This window comes from Pongo pygmaeus, chromosome 7 (assembly GCF_028885625.2).
Source record: "Pongo pygmaeus isolate AG05252 chromosome 7, NHGRI_mPonPyg2-v2.0_pri, whole genome shotgun sequence".
NCBI classification, from domain to species: Eukaryota; Metazoa; Chordata; class Mammalia; order Primates; family Hominidae; genus Pongo; species Pongo pygmaeus.
Window position 1 is genome coordinate 23,235,707 of NC_072380.2, and position 19,415 is coordinate 23,255,121.

General features: G+C 46.9%; 1 protein-coding gene across 2 annotated transcripts in view; it reads right to left on the reverse strand.

Annotated features, from left to right (window-relative positions):
* The window catches only part of LOC129042345 (tumor necrosis factor receptor superfamily member 10D-like), a 31,925-nt gene extending 18,409 nt beyond the window's left edge, over window positions 1-13,516 (reverse strand). The window contains exons 1-2 of one of the 2 annotated variants that reach the window (XM_054498222.2): window positions 13,083-13,516; window positions 4,287-4,392 (exon numbers count right to left, since the gene is read on the reverse strand). In XM_054498222.2, the coding sequence (XP_054354197.2) occupies window positions 4,287-4,392; window positions 13,083-13,199 (223 nt within the window). In that variant the 5' untranslated portion in view covers window positions 13,200-13,516. The remainder of the gene's footprint in view (window positions 1-4,286; window positions 4,393-13,082) is intronic. The other variant, XM_063669363.1, reaches the window with a different exon arrangement.
* Window positions 13,517-19,415: the final 5,899 nt, after the last annotated feature.

Genomic DNA, 19,415 nt, shown 5'->3' on the forward strand with positions numbered 1-19,415 from the left:
TGACTGAACTCCTCTCTACCCTGAATACAAGAGAGCCTAATAGGTAGGCAGGAATATCATTGCCCCTATTCAGCATGAAGAAGTTACAGAAGATGGACCTTTATCCTTCTGCAACCCTTAGAATTAAGGGTCCTCTTGTAAAAGGGAAGGGGGAAATATGTAAGAAGCATTCAAACCAGAGCGACTCCATTTTGAATAAGGGCTAAGAAAAATGAAGCTGGATCACCAACCAGCAATTAAGGGCTGCACAGCCTGCAATTGCCTTGCTCCATTAATTTAAAAACAAAAAGAGGGCCTTTTGGATTCAAAGTTGTGTTATGTCACTCTTAAACACCATCTGGAGGGCAGAGATGAAAATCTCACCCTCGATATTGTAAAACTAAAAGAGCAGGCTTTGGAAGCCTCTCAGGCTCACTTGAACTTGTTCCCTGGAACTGATATTTTGAACAAGACAGCCAGTGCGTTGTCTACAATCAATCCTCTTAAATGGATTAAGGCCATTGAAAGCTCTACACTTGCTAATTCAGTTCTAACAATTATATGCTTGTGCTGTCTCCTTTTAGTCTGCAGATGTGGAAACCACCACTGGAGAAAAAGCCGCCATTGAGAACAAGCAATGATAGCTGTGGCGGTTTTACAAAAAAGAAAAGGGGGGCATGTTGGGGAAAAAGCTGAATGTTGGGAGAGAAGCCGAGGCAGGGCTTGGAACCTGTCCAGGGTCCAGGCTCTAAAACCCCTCCTGGCCTTTGGAATGTGTCTGAACTTGCTGGTTCCTTGCTTCTAGCACTCCCATTATCTCAAGTAGCCATATGTTTCAAAGAAAATGCTAAACCATCACAGCTGCACTTGATACATAGTTTCCTTTCAACCCCCACATCCTCACTACCAGTTTCTTTGTTTGATCACCAATAAATAGCCTGGGCTCCCAGAGCTTGGGGCCTTCACAGCCTCCATGCTAGCATTGGCCCCCTGGTCCCACTTTCTCTCTCAACTTGTCTTTTCTCATTCCTTTAACTCTGCTGGACTTCGTAGCCCCCAGCCTGGTGTTGGGTCTGATCACCCCAACAGTTATTCAATCTGAAAGAGCAGAACACTAACTAGATACATGAAACCAACGTGAAAATATAAAACTAGGTGGTTAAAGTAAGTACATCATCAAGTTTTTATACACTAACAAGAAACTATCTGGAAAATACCATTTATAATAGCCACAAAAAAAAATGCTTAGGAATAAATTAAACCAAGGTGGTAGCTGAATTTTTTTCTGATTTGGTCTTGAGGTTTTTCTCTGTAGGGTGGCTATAAACTCTAGCTTTACCCTGATGGGGATCCAGGGGATTTCATCATGGATGTTCACAGGAAACTTCTTTATCCTGGTGGACTGTCTAATGCCTAATTACGTGTTCATCTTCTAGGTGTCCCTTCCACAAGACAATTACTTTTACTGGCAGATGCCCCTGTGGCTCTTGTCTGACCTATGTCTAGTTTTAAGTTATCTCTACTTCTTAGGAGATAGCCACTCTTTAAGAGAGCCGAGATCGGAAAAGAAGTTAGGTTCAGATGTGTCAGTTAGGGAAAACACAGATGAAGCAACACAACAAAACACAGGAAACACAGAAGTGGTGTATTACTTACAGACTCCAGAAAAGAGGATAGCACACTTTGCACCACTTACGGGAAGTGGGGAGCCATCCAGTCCAAGGACAATAACCGGTGTGTGGGGAGCAAGAGACAGAGAGAGAGGACCCATGGGACTATGCCTTTATAAAGATCCATGGGCATTATACCCTAGGCTTTCCCACAGGGACTGTGGAAGACAACACCTGCAAAGAAGGTTCACATGGCTCTGGTGTGAAACATTAGGTTTTATTGTAGTCAGCTGCTGTGGGATGTGTTGGGTTTGGGGTCAGGGAGATGAAGAACAAATGTGCTAGATCAAAAACAATTGAACAGGGAAAGGAATTATTAATTGGGCAAAGGTGCTGTGGTATGATTGGGTTTTAAACAACTTATATCAGGCCTAAAAATGGATGTCAAAGCAGCAACTCTTTTAAATAAATTTATGACAGAGGAGAAAGGTCTGAAAATTGTAAAACATTGATGAAAGAAATGGAAAGTAATGTAAATAAATGGAAAGAGTACAGGTTCATGGATTAGAAAACTCAATATTGTTTAATAATCCATACTACCCAAAGTGATCCATAGATGCAATGCAATGCCTATTAAAATTCCAATGACATTTTTCACCAAAACAGAGAAAACAATTCTAAAATTTGTATGGAACCACAGAAGGCCTCAAATAGCCAAAGTGATCTTAAGCAAAACAAACAAAAAGAACAAAGACGGAGGCATCATACTACCTGATTTTTAAATATATTACAAAGGTATAGTAATCAAAACTGAATAGTAATGGCATAAACAAAGATAAACTGATGGAATGAAAGAGTGAACCCAGATATAAATCAATGCATTTACAGTCGACTGATTGTGACAAAGATACCAAGAACACAAAATGGGGAAAGGACAGTATCTTCAATAAATGGTGTTGAGAAAAGTAGATACTGACATGCAGAAGAATGAAATAACACCCATATCTCACATAATATGTAAAAATTGACTCAAAATGGACTAAAGATTAAACATAACACCAGATACTGTAAAAGTACTAGAAGAAAACATAGGGGAAAATCTTCATGATGTTGATCTGTGCAATGATTTCTTGGCTATGACCCCAAAAGCACAGGCAACAAAAGCAAAAACAGACAGATGAGATTACGTCAGACTAAAAAGGTTCTGCACAACAAAGAAAACAATGAACAGAGTGATGAGACAACATACAGGATGAGAGATCAATATCCAAAAGATCCAAGATTTTGGTTAATATCCAAAATACACAGGAGCTGAAACATCTCAATAGCATGCAATCAAATAATCCAATTAAAATGGACACATAGGCAAGGGACCTGAAGAGACACTTCTCAAAAGGAGACATAGAAGTGGACAACAGATATATGAAAAAAATGTTCAATATCACTTAGCAGGGAAATGCAAATCAAAACCACAATGAATTATCACTACACACCTGTAATAATGGCTATTACCAAAAAGACAAAAGATAACAAGTGTTGATGATGATGGAGAGAAAAAGGAACACTAGGTACACTGTTGGTGGGAATGGAGATTAGTACATCCATTATGGAAAACATTATGGAGGTTCCTCAAAAAACAAAACATAGAACAACTATATCATCTAGAAATCCCACTATTGGGTATATATCCAAAGGAAATGACAGTATGTTAAAGAAGTATCTTCCCTCCCATGTATATTGGAGCATTATTTACAATGGTCAAGACATTTAATCAAACTAAGTGTCCATTGATGATGAAAAGGTAAAGAAAATGTAATACATAGACACAATGGAATACTATTCAGCCTTAACAAAGAAGGAAATTCTGTCATGTGTGACAGCATAGATGAACCTGGAGATACTATGTTAAGTGAAATAAGCCAGGCACAGAGAGACAAACACCTCAGGATCTCATATATGTGGAATCTTAAAAGTTGATCTCATAGAGGTAGAGAGTAGAATGGTAATTACCAGGGCTGCAGTTGGATGGTGAGTTGGAGAGATGTTAGTCAAAGGATACAAAATTTCAGTTAGACAGAGGGAAATAAATTCAAGAGATGTATTGTGCGACATGCTGACTACAGTTATTAAAACAATGTGTTGTACAGTCCTTCCTTCTATTCACAGGGAATATATTCCATGAAACAAACTGCAGATACTCAACTCCCTGATATAAATTGGGATAGCATTGCATATAACCCAGGCACATTATGCTTTAAATCATATTTAGGTTACTTGTAATACCTAATACAATAGACATGCTATGAACATAAGTGCTATACTGCATTGCCTTTTATTTACTTTTATTCATATATTATCATTTTCATTATTTTTTTCCACATAGTCTTGATCTGTGTTGTTTGCAACCATGAATGCAGAACCTACAGATGAGGAGGACTACAGAACCCACAGGTGAGGAGGGCAAAGAGGGCTTATCCCAGGGCTCTCTATCCATACAGCTGAAAATTGCTGAGTAGACTTTTAAGTGTTCTTACAACAAATACATGATAAGTATGTGAATTAGCTTGATTTAGCCATTCCACAATGCATACATATTTCAAAACATCACATTTCAAAACATCGTGGTGTACACCATGATTATATACAATGTTTATCTGTCAATTAAAAATAAACTGATTTTTAAAAATAAGAGTGCACCTGCTGGACACTCCTCCTCCTTCAGGCTGCGCCTCTGTTGCTGTGGGGCCACTGTCTGCTGGGGAACTTCGTCCTGCCGGGGGATGGTGGCAGAGTAAACGTGGACCTGTGGGGACAAGGCAGAGATGGGTGTGAGTGGCTTCCAGACCTTACCTCTCCCAGGCTCTGTCTCACATTCCGTTCACCCCAAGTGACAAAACCCATCAGAGCTTGGACGTTTTTCCTGCTCCAAACTTTCATTCTTTTGCATCCATGTTTGTCCCTTGGCCTGTTAGGCAGCTATTTTCTATAAAGAAAAACACCTCTGTATCCTTTTCTAATATTAGAACATAAAATATCTTTACTCCAGAAAATGTGAGCAGAAGAGTTACTTTTTTTTTTCATAGAGTCTTGCTATGTTGCCCAGGCTAGAATGCAGTGTCTATTCACAGGTGTGATCATAGTCTACTACAGCTTGGAACTTCTGGCCTCAAGTGATCCTCCTGCCTCAGTCTCCCAAGCAAGTTGGGAAACAGGAACACACCACTGTAGTTGGCAAGAAAAGATTTTATGAGAACACCAAAGGCTGGGTGCGGTGGCTCACGCCTGTAATCACAGCACTTTGGGAGGCCAAAGGGGGCCGATCATGAGGTCAGGAGATTGAGACCATCCTGGTTAACACAATGAAACCCCGTCTCTACTAAAAATGCAAAAAATTAGCTGGGCATGGTGGCAGGCGCCTGTAACCCAGCTACTTGGGAGGCTGAGGCAGGAGAATGGTGTGAACCCAGGAGGCAGAGCTTGCACTTCACTCCAGCCTGGACGAAAGAGTGAGACTCTGTCTCAAAAAAAAAAAAAAAAACACATATGAGCCCTTCAAACAGAAATAGCATCTAATATATTTAGTTTGACCAAGTGTTTAATTGACCAGTGGGTGAATATTCTCTCTCTTGCACACACACAGACACACACATAAAAATACACATTTTTACAAATGAGGGTTATAATATAACCTTAAAGAAAGTCAGGATATAGCATCAAACATTAAGTAATTTCTGCTTCACAAAGGACGTTGACAAGCTGTTCCCACTAAATATCAAAGAGTGACAGAAAAAGATAAAACAGCAATTCAGGGATTATGGCCATGATCTCTGTGTCACAAATGACGACGAGAAGACAACTGAAGGATTGGAATAGAGTCTGCGTATTAGATAGTGGTAATGTGTTGATGTTAATTTCCTTGTTTGTAGAAAATACACACTGAAGAATTCAATAATAGCTTTCATCATGCCAACAGCTATTTTTCAAATTTTTTTGCATAGTTTTTGTAACTTTTAAGTTGGGAGTGTGTAAAAGCACAAAATTAATTTAATTGTAAATTTACATTGAATTAAATTTAATATAATCTTGCTCCTGAGCAAAAACAAAATGGTTACAATAAAAGCTACTTACCTTGGGCTCTGTTCAACCGCCTGGATCTCAACAAGACAAAATGTAGCCTTCCTCCACATCAAAGCCTGCCTAGTAGTTGGTGACAGTGAAGCTAATGCATGTTTCCCAAATCCTTCCTTCTCGGGCTGGGGTCCCTCTAGGTTCAGGCGATGTCTCTGTCTCCTTTCTCTGCTCTCACACTCTTACTCCTTTTCAAGACCAACTATTCATTTTCTTAACTCTTTTTTTTTTTTCTTTTTTGGAGACGGGATCTCCCTCTGTCATCCAGGTTGGAGTGCAGTGCGTAATCTCTGCTCACTATAACCTCTGTTCCCGGGCTCAAGTGGTCCTCCAACCTCAGTCCCCAGGTGGCAGGGACCACAGACAGGAGAGTGCCCCAACACCTGGGCTAATATTGGTGTATTTTGTACAGCTGGGGTTTCACCACGTTGCCCAGGCTGGTCTAACTCCTGAGCTGAAGCGTTCTGCCTGCCTGGGCCTCCCAAAGTACTGGGATTACAGGCGTAAGCCACCACACACAGTCCGTTTTGTCAGTTCTTTTTGTGGCTTCTATTCTATTTCCTTATGTTCCCCCTTGTTACTTTTGTTTAAATTTATGCTTATATTTTATGATTGATTAATGTAGATGTTCAGGCCATAAATTTCACGTTTTTCTTTTTTTGACAGCCTTAATGAGACACAACTCACATAATTAGTAATTATGATTATTCACATAATTCACCCATTTAGTCTACATTTCAGTAGTTTTTAATATAAGCATGGCTATGCAATCATCACGATAATCAATCTTAGAATATTTTTATCACTCCAGAAAGGAACTGCATACCCTTCAGGAGTAACTCCCCATCTCACCACCCCCAATTTTTTTGATAGAAACATTGAAAGCTGTATTATTTCACCCCGAGCACTGTTAGCCATTTCCCACCAGTTTTGATGTTATATTATTATGATTTATTTTGAAACATTTTACCTTCCCTTTTGATTTCTTCTCTGAACCACAGATTTTTTAGAAGTGTATTGTTCAATAACCAAATTTTAGAATTCCCTATGGATACTGTTACTGATTTCCAGTCTCGTTTCATTGAGAGGTCATATAGCGTGTTTCATATCCCAGAACCCAGTCTATCTTGGTGAAAGTATCATGAGCATAGAAAGGAATGAGTGTTCACTGGATGTTCCACTCCTGCTCTTTAAATGTTAAATCAAGGTGGTTGACAGTGTGCAGATTGCTTGCCACTTTACCGGGGTTTTCATCTGATCGTTCTATCAATTACAGACAAACAGCTGATTTAATCTCCTTTTCATTCTCTTTTTGCATCACGTGTTTGGAAGCTGTATTACTAGTCATATACAATTTGTGATTATTATTATACTCCTTGAAGAATTAACCTTTTTAACTACAAGGGTCCCTTTTGAGCTCCCATAATATTCTATGTCCTAAAATTGTTACAGTAGGTAGCTAATCAGGTATGAGCAGGGCAGGAGAGGGCTCCCTGCTTCTGACACCAGCAGTGTTGGGCGACCATCAGGTGGTTGATAACTGTGTCTGTAAAGTAAGAACCGGTTACAGCCGATGCCAGAAAACGGCAGTCTCCTAATACATAGAAAGCACCTGAAACTGATCAGCAGCTTCCCAAGAAGATTTCAGGAGTGGGGAGAAAAAAGGCAGGATCCCGGAAGTATGCCAACTTATAAAACCCCAACTCAGGCGGTCCAGCTGTGCACTGTTTCTCAAGTCACCTGCTTGGCTATCTTCCAAGTTGTACTTTCCTCCTTTTCTTTCCATTCCTTCCTTTCCTTCTGTTCCTTTCTTTCCTTCCTGTTCTAAAGCTTTTTAATAAACATTCACTCCTGCTCTGAAACTTGCCTCTGTCTCTCCTTCTGCCTTATGCCCCTCAGTCCAATTCTTTCTTCTCAGGAGACGAAGAGCTGAAGGTGCTGTGGACCCTTACGGATTGGCCGCTTTCAACGTAGGCTAACTCAGATCTCGTCCACCGCTAACAAAATCAACTTCATGTGATACTGAGATAGCCACGGCAGTTTTCTTGGCCTTACACTCTGCATGGTGTATCTTTTTCCATCTATTTGCTTTCCACAGACAGCATCTGTGTCTTCCTTTTAAGGCCCATCTCATATAGACAAGATATAGCTGAGTCTTGTTTTTTCAGCCCTTCAAACCCTTTTTATCTTTGAACTGTAGTGCCCAGTGGATTTACAGTTAGTACAATAATTGATAGTCAACATAGACCTATAAGTTTACCATTTAAACTGTGGTTGTCTAGTCTAATTTTTTTGCTCCTTTTCCCCTGCACATTTTAATGTTAATTACCTTTTAGAATTCCATTTTAATTGGGTACTCACTTTCTATGTATACATATTTCCATGATCTATGTGCAAGTGCTATAGGGAATACAGTATACACTCAAGTGTTTATATTCTATTGAAGGTTTTTTAAAACTAGATTTATTGCGGTATAATGGATATGAAACAAAGTGTACATTGTTGAAGCATGTAGTTTGGTAGTTTGAGATGTATGTATACACTGTGGAACTATCACCATGATAAGATAATGACATGTCTACCGTCCTGCAGTGTTTCTTCGTTTTTCAATGTAATCCTCTCCTCTGCTTTGCTCCTATGTCCCCCAGCAACACTTCTTCTGCTTTTTGTCACAATAAATAGATTAGTTGCATTTTAATAAGATGAGGAATCAAATGGTATGCATTCTGCCTGGGTTCCTTCACACGACATGATTTTCTGTGTGTGTGTGTCTGTGTGTGTGTGTGTGTGTGTGTGTGGTTTTTGATTTTTTGTTTTGGTTTTTGTTGTATTTTGGCTTTGGTTTTTGAGACAGCATTTTGCTATGTTTCCCAGGCTGGTCTTGAACTCCTGGGCTCAAGGGATCCACCCACCTGGGCAGGACTACAGATGTGAGCCATCGCACCTGCCCGCCCACCCTGGCCCACTGACTATTATGAATTAAAGGCTGTTGAAAAACAGCAGGTGCAAGACCATGCTTTGACCTCTTTTGTGTTTCCTAAAAGCAGGAGATGAAAGTCCCCAGGGAAACATAGGACAATCTCCTTATTTTTAAGGATGAGAAGTCGAGGCCAAGAGAGTACCGTGCAGACCTTGTTAGAACAGAACCACTCACCTTTTTGGCCTCCACATATTTACTTGCTTCTTCACAAGTTACTTGGTCTAATTCAGTATATGAGTAACTGACTCTCACTGCTTCCTCTGTGCCAGGTAAAACTTGCATTAAATAAATGTGTGTGTTGGCTGGGCATGGTGGCTCATGCCTGTAATCCCAGCATTTTGGAAGGCCGAGGCGGGCAGATCACCTGAGCTCGACTTCGAAATCAGCCTGGACAACATGGCAAAACCCCGTCTCTACTAAAATACAAAAATTAGCCAGGCGCAAGGGCAGGCACCTGCAATCCCAGCTACTCAGGAGGCTGAAGCAGGAGAATCACTTGAATCTGGGAGGCGGAGGTTGCAGTGAGCCGAGATTGCACCACTGCACTCCAGCCTGGGTTACAGAACAAGACTCCATCTCAAGCAAAAAGAAGTCATATGTGCTTTTCTCCTGTGTACCTGTCTTATGTCAATTTAATTCTCAGGTCCAGCCAAAAAAAAAGCCCTTCGAGGGGAGCTTTGCTTCCCCCTCTCTGACTCTCAATGGTGACTCTAATCAAACACCATCCTCCAGGCCAACAATACCACATCCTACAGCCTTGCACCCGCACGGCCTCTCTGGAGGAGGGGGAGGCAAGGGTAGTGAGATGGTCAGATCTCAGGCCTCCCTCATGCTACCTCCTCAGAGTTATATGATTTCTGGTGTCACCTGACCCACCACACTGTGGGCTCCAGGGAGCAGGATTCACATGGCGTTCGTCTGTCCTCCCTGGCTCCAGCAGACACCAAAGACAATAAAGGGCTCACTGTCTACTTCCTGGGTGAATCACTTTCCCCCCAAGCCCATGAGATGAGCAGAGTGGGGTTCTCAGCTTACCACCTAGGGAGAGGCTCCAGGCTGTGGCACAGGAAGGGGATCCCGAAGAGCCCTGTGGACTCTGCTGAGGACCCATAGGAGCTCCCAGAGGCCAAGTGCAGGACAGAGATCAGAGAAGCAGCTGCTCAGATAACTCTAGCCCTGCAGAGTCCCAAATATGACTGTAATTATACAGAAGGTGAGGACAGAAATGCTGGAGACATTGCCCCTGAATCTCATTTTACCACTTGTAAAACAGGGAAAACAACCTACCCTCATGTCCCCGGGTTGTTAGGAAAATCCACTACATGAAGATGTAGTCTCTGGCTGGGAGCAGGATACCAGCTGCCCAACAGCACAGGCTCGAGGCATGGCACTGTACCCACTGTCCCCATCCCCAACCTGAAAGCTAGAGTCTCACTACCCTGCCACTCCTAGATACAGCACAGAGGACCAGAACTGGGACCGTGGCCTCTCAGTAGGGGCTGGCTGAGCAGCCATCTGCAGCCACCTGGATGGAGACCTTTCCTGCTCATCTTCAAACTCCAACCCGGGCCGGGCGCCTACCAGAAGCACAACTGGAAGCATGGCAGGTAAACCAGGCTGTGGCCCTGCAGTGCCATCACTGTCCTCACTTGACCTCTGGCTCCTCTGATCCTCGATGGCCCCTCCACATGGTGCTCCACCCCAGTCTTCCGAGGCTTCTGCGCCAAGCTCAGGGAGCCCAGTATGGAGGTGCAGGTAGGAACAGGTGCAGCCTCTGCTGGGTGCAGGACATGTGCCCTGGGGATCCAGTCCAGAGTGACTGACACCAGCCCTGAGGATGTGATTCATCCTCCCACACCTGATAACACAGCCCTCTGAGGTTTACACAAGACTGCTGAAGATTTTTATCTCCTCTTCACTTTACAGGCAGGAGCTGGGGCCACACCAGAGTCACAGAGCTGGAGGGGAAGCACAGCAGGGCCCAGCTGTTCCCAGCTTCCAATCTCAGGAGTCCGTGAGAGCCTCAGAGTCCGAGATTCTGAGCTGTTGGATCTTTTCGATTCCTACTCTGATAAAGAGAGGGGCGGGGTGGAAGCACCTGTCACACAGATTGGACCAGTCCAACGTTGACAGAGCCAAGACCTGGGGTCAGGAACTCAGCTCAGCTCCGGGCTCATCTGATGTCCTCCTGACAGCCTGAAGATGAAGACCTTATCTCCATTTACAGGCATGGCAGGTGGCAGCGACTGGCCCCAGCTGACCACGGTTTTCCAAGTTCACAGCTGGGAATTCAGTCTTCCCTGCCACCCTCCCCTGTTGTCTCATCTGGATCCCCCGGTCATCTACTTCCACTACCAAAGACTCCTGTATCCTTGAAAATTCCTAATACCATGAAAGAATGAAAATACATAACAATGTGATGAATCACGTTTTACCTCCTAGATTAGCAACGAATGAAAGCTAAGTGTAGCAAGGGTGTAGGGACACAGGCACATGTGTGGACTAGGTGTGAGTGTAAGCTGAGTTCAAGGGTCTTTTGGAAGAAAATTTGTGAACATCTAAAGAAACTTCTGAAATCATTTATCCCACGGAAGTAAAAGTAAAATTCTACTTCTATGGAGTTGCCCAATAAGCGGGTGCACACGGATATGTGGACACACGATACATACAAAGGTATTTAGTACAATGCTGTTAGAATTAGCAAAGGCAAATTTGCTTTGGGTTATATCCCATCCGGATGGGATATAACCAGTTGCCTCTAGATGGCAACAGTGAATTAACCTGTGGCTTACCCATGTAGTAAATACAATACCCTTGTTTAAAAGAAGATCAATCTGAATGTACTGCCATAAAACATCTAATGTGATTTGTGTTAGCTCCAAAATTTTAAAAAGCAATTGTGCATTGAAATGCATTTAATAAGGCAAGACTGGTGGAGGGATCAAGGCCTCCTTTGGGACACACAGAGTTCACATTCGCAAAACCGTGAAATTCAGGTTGCTGGCCTTGTCTACACAGGTCATCCACACATTCTCTCTTCAGGGCCACTGTCCTGACACAGCCATTCTTCTAGCTGCCTCAGGTAGGTCCACCCACTATAAACTATTGTAGAAGTCAGTTGTGTAATTTTTGAGAGGTGAAAATGTCACTGCTGTTCTGAATTTAGTATTACTTCGTTGAAAGAAAACATGGAGACTCTCATGGTTCCTGTAATCTTGTTTTATCCTCCCCCTTTTGTTTTTTGGTATTACGTAAGGAACCTTAGAAAGCACTGTTGGCAGAAACGTCAATCACTCTGAAAAAGTCCTGGCAGTCTGCACATCTTATTTTTATGTCCTTCTTGTGCACCCCACTACCAATCTCAGTTTCCAAAGCCAACTCACAAGGAGGACTTTACACTTTTTATGCCGAAGGAAGGAGCCACCCCGCGGTCCTACCTATGGGATACAGAGGGGACACACGGGTGGTAGTGGAAGACCCTGACTGCAAGCACCTAGGTTAACCGCTTCCTGCCACTTTCAGGGTTCTATAGGAAATGAAAGTCGCAAAAAACAGCGTTGGAAAGCTTTTTCACCACGTGTTTGTTAAACTGATCTCCAAGGAACACGTTTAACAATGCAAAAATAGGGTTAATTTTTTTTTTTTTTTTTTTTTTTTGAGACAGTCTCCCTCTTGTCCACCAGGCTGGAGTGCGATGGCGCTATCTCGGCTCACTGCAACCTCCGCCTCCCGCGTTCAAGCGATTCTCCTCCTGCCTCAGCCTCCCGAGTAGCTGGGATTACAGGCGCCTGCCACCACGTCCGGCTAATTTTTATATTTGCAGTACAGACGGGGTTTCACCATGTTGGCCAGGCTGGTCTCCAACTCCTGACCTCAGGTGATCCGCCCGCCTCGGCCTCCCAACGTGCTGGGATTACAGGCGTGAGCCACCGCGCGCAGCCTACCTTAATGTTACGAAGGAACGAAAGAAGGAAGGAACGAAAGAAGGAAAGAAGCAAGGAACGAAAGAAGGAACGAACGAAGGAACGAACGAAAGAAGTAAAGAGGCAACCGCTCTGTGGCTTCCTGAAGTTCACTCGGGAGTTTCCATCTTGACTCCCTCCCTCTGCTGATTTCTGGAACTTCCTCTGGGGCAGCTCAGTGCGTTCCTCGCTGCACGGGACAGCCAGGGGGAGCCCGCGCTCTGCTCCCTCGCGGAAGGGTCGCTCCCGCCCAGCCCGGGCACCCCGCTCTTTCCCTGACTCGGATGGAGGGGTCGTCCTGCCCGGACATGCCCGGCCGCAGGCGACCCGGGGCAAGCATCCCCACCGTGTCTCCCTCTCTCCCTGCCCAGTCCCGGCGCCAGGTGCGCTCTTCCCCTGCCAGGGACCGCGGCGGAGACTCACCAGCAGCAGAACCGCAACGATGAGGACGACGAACTTTAGGGTCTTGGGGCCCGGGAGCCATGGTCTGGTTCCCGACGCTGTCCTGGCTGCTAGATAGCGCTGTACTGGAGCCCCCATGGTTGTCAGGGCGCTTTGTCCCCAAAGTCCCAAGAGAAAGGAGGAGGTGGAGGATCTTCGCCCCCCTGAAGTTCCGGTCGAAAGCGCCAAAATCAATCAGAAATCGTCGGGAGTCGTCCCCGCAGTTTGTGCGCGTTGAAGGGTGCCAGCTACACTGCCAGAATTGAAGCGTGCTCCTCCACTTTAATACCCCGGAAAAAAGGCGTGGTCACTTGTACTCCCTTCCCGCAGTCACTTCCAGGCACTCAGAAAAGGGGCATGGCCTCCCCCAGCACCTCCCAGAGGGCCCAGGTTGTGTGGGTGGGTGCATGGACGGAGAGGAACCAGTTCTTGCCGGTAGCGGTGACCCAGGGCCTGTGGTTTGATTCCGGGTCCTGTCCCGGCTGTAGCCAGCAGAAGGGGCAGGAGCTGAGGCGCTTCCCACTGCGCTGCTGTAGTCTGGATAGTGAGGTTCAGAGGCGGCACTGGAGGCCCATCCTGAGCCTGCTCCCTCCCCGGGATGCCTGTCTCTCCTCTTCTTAAAGCCTGAACTACTTCCTGGCCGAAGGACTTCAGTCCACTCTTAGCTTCTGCTCCCACTCCCTCCTCCCACAGCGGCCTCACTGACCAGTGCACTGATGCCACTGCCTCCAGTCCCCTTGCTGCTGTGACCCAGCTCCAAGCTTCTCTGGCAGGGGCTTGGCACCCCTCAGTAGCAGGTGCCTGGCACCAAGGAGGGGCCCAGTGAACACATGAGTGGACAGAATGAAGGACACAGAGGCCATAACGGGCACCTGCAGAGGCTGAGGAGTAGGTAGGAGGGAGAGGAACGCCTGGGGCATCCCTAGCCACAGCCGGGCATCCTTTGCATGGTCAAGGCACAAACACTCCCTGACCAACCTTGAGGGTTCTAGTATTGAGACCCCATGGAGACAGGGGAATCAGGGGAGTGGCTTCCAAAGTCTGTCCCCAAGTCTATTGTCTACCCAGGTCCAACTGTCTGACCTTGGGCTACTTACCTCCCCATCCACTTAAGAACACTGCTGCTGTGAGGGCAGACCCAATGTGTGGTATTGAAGGGTGCCAGCTTGTGACCCTACACAGTAGGGTCAATGGCCCGACTCATAGACCCTTGGGTGAGTTGGCTCCTGACCCCTCACATGGTGGATAGAAGGGGATAGCGCTATAGAAACAAAGGTTTTATGGCTCACCAGAAACCTGGGATTGAAATGTCATCCTCTCCACAGGCTTGGATTTGAGCAATGGAGCGCCCTGGGCACCTGCCAGGCCCCAGACCCTGAGTTAGGATCAGAAATGTGTGCCAGGTCTTTATGGCACTGAGGAGTGTCTGGGTTCAGGAATGTGTGCTGGGTGCAGATCCAGGCAGGGGATGAGGAGACAGGGACTTCAGGAAGACTGACAGCATTAACACAGAGCCACCAGGGCCTGCAGGAAAGTCTTTCGAGCACCTCAGGCCCCTTGGCCCTGGAGGGTGGACCACACAGTGTAGAATAGAAACCAAAGTACAGGTAACCACACATTCTCTGTGCCCTGTGTGGAGCACTGACTAGAGCTAATGGCAAAAGGCTGTGAGCACCTCCAGGGAACGGGGCCTCTAAAGTTTCCATCTGAGAGGCACTTAGTAGCTTGCGATGGAACACTAACTGAAGCTCCCCCTGTGACTGAAGGACATAAAATAATCCTGAAACCTGAAAAACTCATGAGGTCTTCAGTGATCTTGGAAAAACTCTTAATGGGGAGGGCAGTCCCAGAAGAGTTCTATCACAAAATGGAAATGGTTGATATGGGATCCTGCTGCCTGAGGAAGGCAAAGAGGAGACATTCATGAGCAGGGAGCCTCTGTTCCCCTCAGACTGACTCTGGAACTGGGTGAGGAGCTGCTGGATTCTATGGTCACTTAGACAGTGCCCTATACACAGCTCTTTACTGACTGACCAAGAGCTACTTAGTTTGTAGACAGTCATTCCTAGGTGAATGGAGCAACAAGAGTGAGACTCTGTCTCAAAAAAAAAAAAAAAAAAATTGTATAAAACGAAACTGTGCTCTAACCACCTTGGGCACATGTCATCAAAAGCTCCTGTGGCTATGTCATGGGCTTGCATCCTCAACCTGTCTCTGATTTTCGTAGTTTACATAAGTCTGCCTTTCTTCATGGTCCAGGACAGAGAGCCCTTCTGTGCAAATAACTCACAATCTTCCCGCACTCAGCTGTCATCAGACATATGCAAGTTGGCTCACTGCAACTTTGGCTCACCTGTCCTGCACAAAGCCCTCTTCAACAGTCAGCATAAACACTAGCCTATAAAATCTCCAGCAAGTCTTTGTTACTTTGCAGTCAGCTCCTCTTCTGCGGGTTGCCCATTGCCTCCTTGCTACACATTTTCCTACTTTCTCTAATAAATCTGCTTTTTTTTTTTTTTTTTTTTTTTTGAGATGTAGTTTCACTCTTTTTTTCCAGGCTGGACTGCAATGGTGCGATCTCGGCTCACTGCAACCTCCACCTCCCGGGTTCAAGCAAGTCTCCTGTTGCAGCCTCCCGAATAGCTGGGATTACAGGCATGCATCAACAAGCTCAGCTAATTTTTGTATTTTTTAGTAGAGACAGGGTTTCACTATGTTGGCCAGGCTCTTCTTGAACTCCTGACCTCAGGTATATCCACCAACCTCGGCCTCCCAAAGTGCAGGGATTACAGGCATGAGTCACCACGCCTGGCCAGAAATCTGCTTTTCTTTACCTACAACTGTTTTGGAAAATTCTTTTATTTTATGATTATACTTTAAGTTCTAGGGTACATGTGCACAAGGTGCAGGCTGGTTACATACATGTATACGTGTGCCATGTTGGTTTGCTGCACCCATCAACTCATTATTTACATTAGGTATTTCTCCTAATGCTATCCCACCCCCTACCCCCCACCTCACAACAGGCCCGGATGTGTGATGTTCCCCTCCCTGTATCCATGTGTTCTCATTGTTCAAGTCCCACTTATCAGTGAGAACATGCGGTGTTTGGTTTTCTGTCCTGGTGATAGTTTGCAGAGAATGATGGTTTCCAGCTTCATCCATGTCCCTGCAAAGGACATGAGCTTATCCTTTTTTTGGCTGCATAGTATTCCATGGTGTATATGTGCCACATTTTCTTTATCCAGTCTATTATTGATGGACATTTGTGTTGGTTCCAAGTGTTTGCTATTGTGAATAGTGCCACAATAAACATACGTGTGCATGTGTCTTTATAGTAGCCTGATTTATAATCCACTGGGTAAATACCCAGTAATGGGATTGCTGTGTCCAGTGGTATTTCTAGTTCTAGATCCTTGAGGAATCGCCACACTATCTTCCCACCACTGGCCCAGATACCTGTCTCTCCCCTGTGACACTTACTTACTCCTGGGTGGGATAACGGGAAGAAAAAGAGGGAGAATGGAGCAGGAGGAAAAGCAGGGTGGGTCCAGAGAGGAGGAGGGTGGGGCTGGAGGAATGTGGGGGATTGAAACAGTACCCCCACCCCCCATGGGGAAAAAGCTGGGCCACAATTGCCCCTTTCTGTGTTCTTTTTTTTTTGAGACAGAGTCTGGGTCTGTTGCCCAGGCTGGGGTGCAGTTGTGCGATCTTGGCTCACTGCAAGCTCCGTCTTTCGGGTTCACGCCATTCTCCTGCCTCAACCTCCCAATTAGCTGGGATTACAGGCACCCGCCATCACGCCCTGCTAATATTTGGTAGTTTTAGTAGACATGTGGTTTCACAGTGTTAGCCAGGATGGTCTCGATCTTCTGACCTCGTGATCTGCACGCCTCGGCCTCCCAAAGTGCTGGTGAGAGGTGACAGCGTGCTGGCAGTCCTCACAGCCCTCGCTCACTCTCGGCGCCTCCTCTGCCTGGGCTACCACTTTGGCGGCACTTGAGGAGCCCTTCCACCGCTGCACTGTGGGAGCCCCTTTCTGGGCTGGCCAAGGCCGGAGCCCACTCCCTCAGCTTGCAGGGAGGTGTGGAGGGAGAGGAGCGAGCGGGAACCGGGGTTGCATGCGGCGCTTGCGGGCCAGCTGGAGTTCCAGGTGGGCGTGAGCTTGGCGGGCCCCGCACTCCCAGCAGCCGGCCCCGGGCAATGAGGGACTTAGCACCCGGGCCAGCGGCTGCGGAGGGTGTACTGGGTCCCCCAGCAGTGCCTGCCCACCGGTGCGGCGCTGGATTTCCCGCCGGGCCTTAGCTGCCTTCCCGCGGGGCAGGCCTCGGGACTGCAGCCCGCCATGCCTGAGCCTTCCCCCGCCTCCGTGGGTTCCTGTGCAGCCCGAGCCTCCCCGATGAGTGCCACCCCCTGCTCCAGGGCGCCCAGTCCCATCGACCCAAGGGCTGAGGAGTGCCAGCACATGGTGCGGGACTGGCAGGCAGCTCCACCTGCAGCCCCGTGCGGGATCCACTAGGTGAAGCCAGCTGGGCTCCTGAGTCTGGTGAGGACGTGGAGAGTCTTTATATCTAGCTCAGGGACTGTAAACACACCAGTGGGCACTCTGTATCTAGCTCCAGGTTTGTGAACACACTAATCAGCACATTGTGTTTAGCTCAAGGTTTTTGAGTGCACCAATCGACACTCTGTATCTAGCTGCTCTGGTGGGGCCTTGGAGAACCTTTATGTCTAGCTCAGGGATTGTAAACACACCAATCGGCAATCTGTATCTAGCTTAAGGTTTGTAAACACACCAATCAGCACCCTGCGTTTAGCTCAAGTTTTGTGAGTGCACCAATCGACACTCTGTATCTAGCTGCTCTAGTGCGGCCTTGGAGAACCTTTATGTCTAGCTCAGGGATTGTAAATACACCAATCGGCACTCTGTATCTGGCTCAAGGTTTGTAAACACACCAATCAACACCCTGTGTTTAGCTCAAGGTTTGTGAATGCACCAATCGACACTGTATCTAGCTACTCTGGTGGGGCCTTGGAGAACCTGTGTGTCGAAACTCTGTATCTAACCAATCTGATGGGGACGTGGAGAACCTTTGTATCTAGCTCAGGGATTGTAAATGCACCAATCAGCGCCCTGTCAAACAGGCCACTCGGCTCTACCAATCAGCAGGATGTGGGTGGGGCCAGATAAGAGAATAAAAGCAGGCTGCCGGAGCCAGCATTGGCAATCTGCTGGGGTCCCCTTCCACACCGTGGAAGCTTTGTTCTTTCGTTCTTTGCAATAAATTTTGCTACTGCTTAGTCTTTGGGTCCACGCTGCTTTTATGAGCTGAAATACTCACCGCAAAGATCTGCAGCTTCACTCCTGAACCCAGCGAGACCATGAGCCCACCGGGAGGAATGAACAACTCCAGACACGCTGCCTTAAGAGTTGTAACACTCACCGCGAAGGTCTGCAGCTTCACTCCTGAGCCAGCGAGTCTACGAACCCACCAGAAGGAAGAAACCCCCAACACATCCGAACATCAGGAGGAACAAACTCCAGAGGCGCCACCTTAAGAGCTGTAACACTCACCGCAAGGGTCCGCGGCTTCATTCTTGAAGTCAGTGAGACCAAGAACCCACCAATTCCAGACACACTGGGATTACAGGCTTGAGCCACCGTGCCTGGCTACCCCTTTCTGTTTTCTAACCCTGACCCAAATTTCACCGCCCCCATCCTTTTTAGGTGTAAAAGATGCAGTCCCATGGAGGAGGGGCAGAGCCAGGAGCCAGTGGGGCTGTGGGCTCAGAGCTCAGGAGTCACCTCGCCTCAGAAAGGTGTCGTAGCTGAGAGGGCCTGGCCATGGGGTGGACTCCAGGAAAACGCTGCTTAGGTCTGGGATACAGCAAACTTGAAACAAAGACAACCTCTGGCACGGCTGCGTGGCACCAAGACCTGGAGATCAGGGGTTAAATCCTTGAGAGAGAGCAGGCTGTGGCAAGACAAGCAGCTCCAACCCTGGGGGAAGCCATGTTGTCCAGGTCCAGGGCTCCAGGGCTCCAGGGCTGTGGCTGCCTCCCCTCCACCGCCTCCAGAGCAGCTGGCTGGGAAGCTCTGGCATGTGCTGCCCTCTACAGGCTGCTCAGCCTCCATGCAGCTCACCCAGCCGAGGGTTCCAAGTGAGGCCATGGGCAGTGCAGGAGGGAAATAGGGGGTGGCTGGAACAGCCCCATCTCCCCTCTGCGGAAGACAGACAGCATGGGGGCACGCCTGGGCCTCCTGGGAGTTGTGGATGAGAGGGAAAGCTGGTCCTCCAGGGCAAGGGGAGCGGG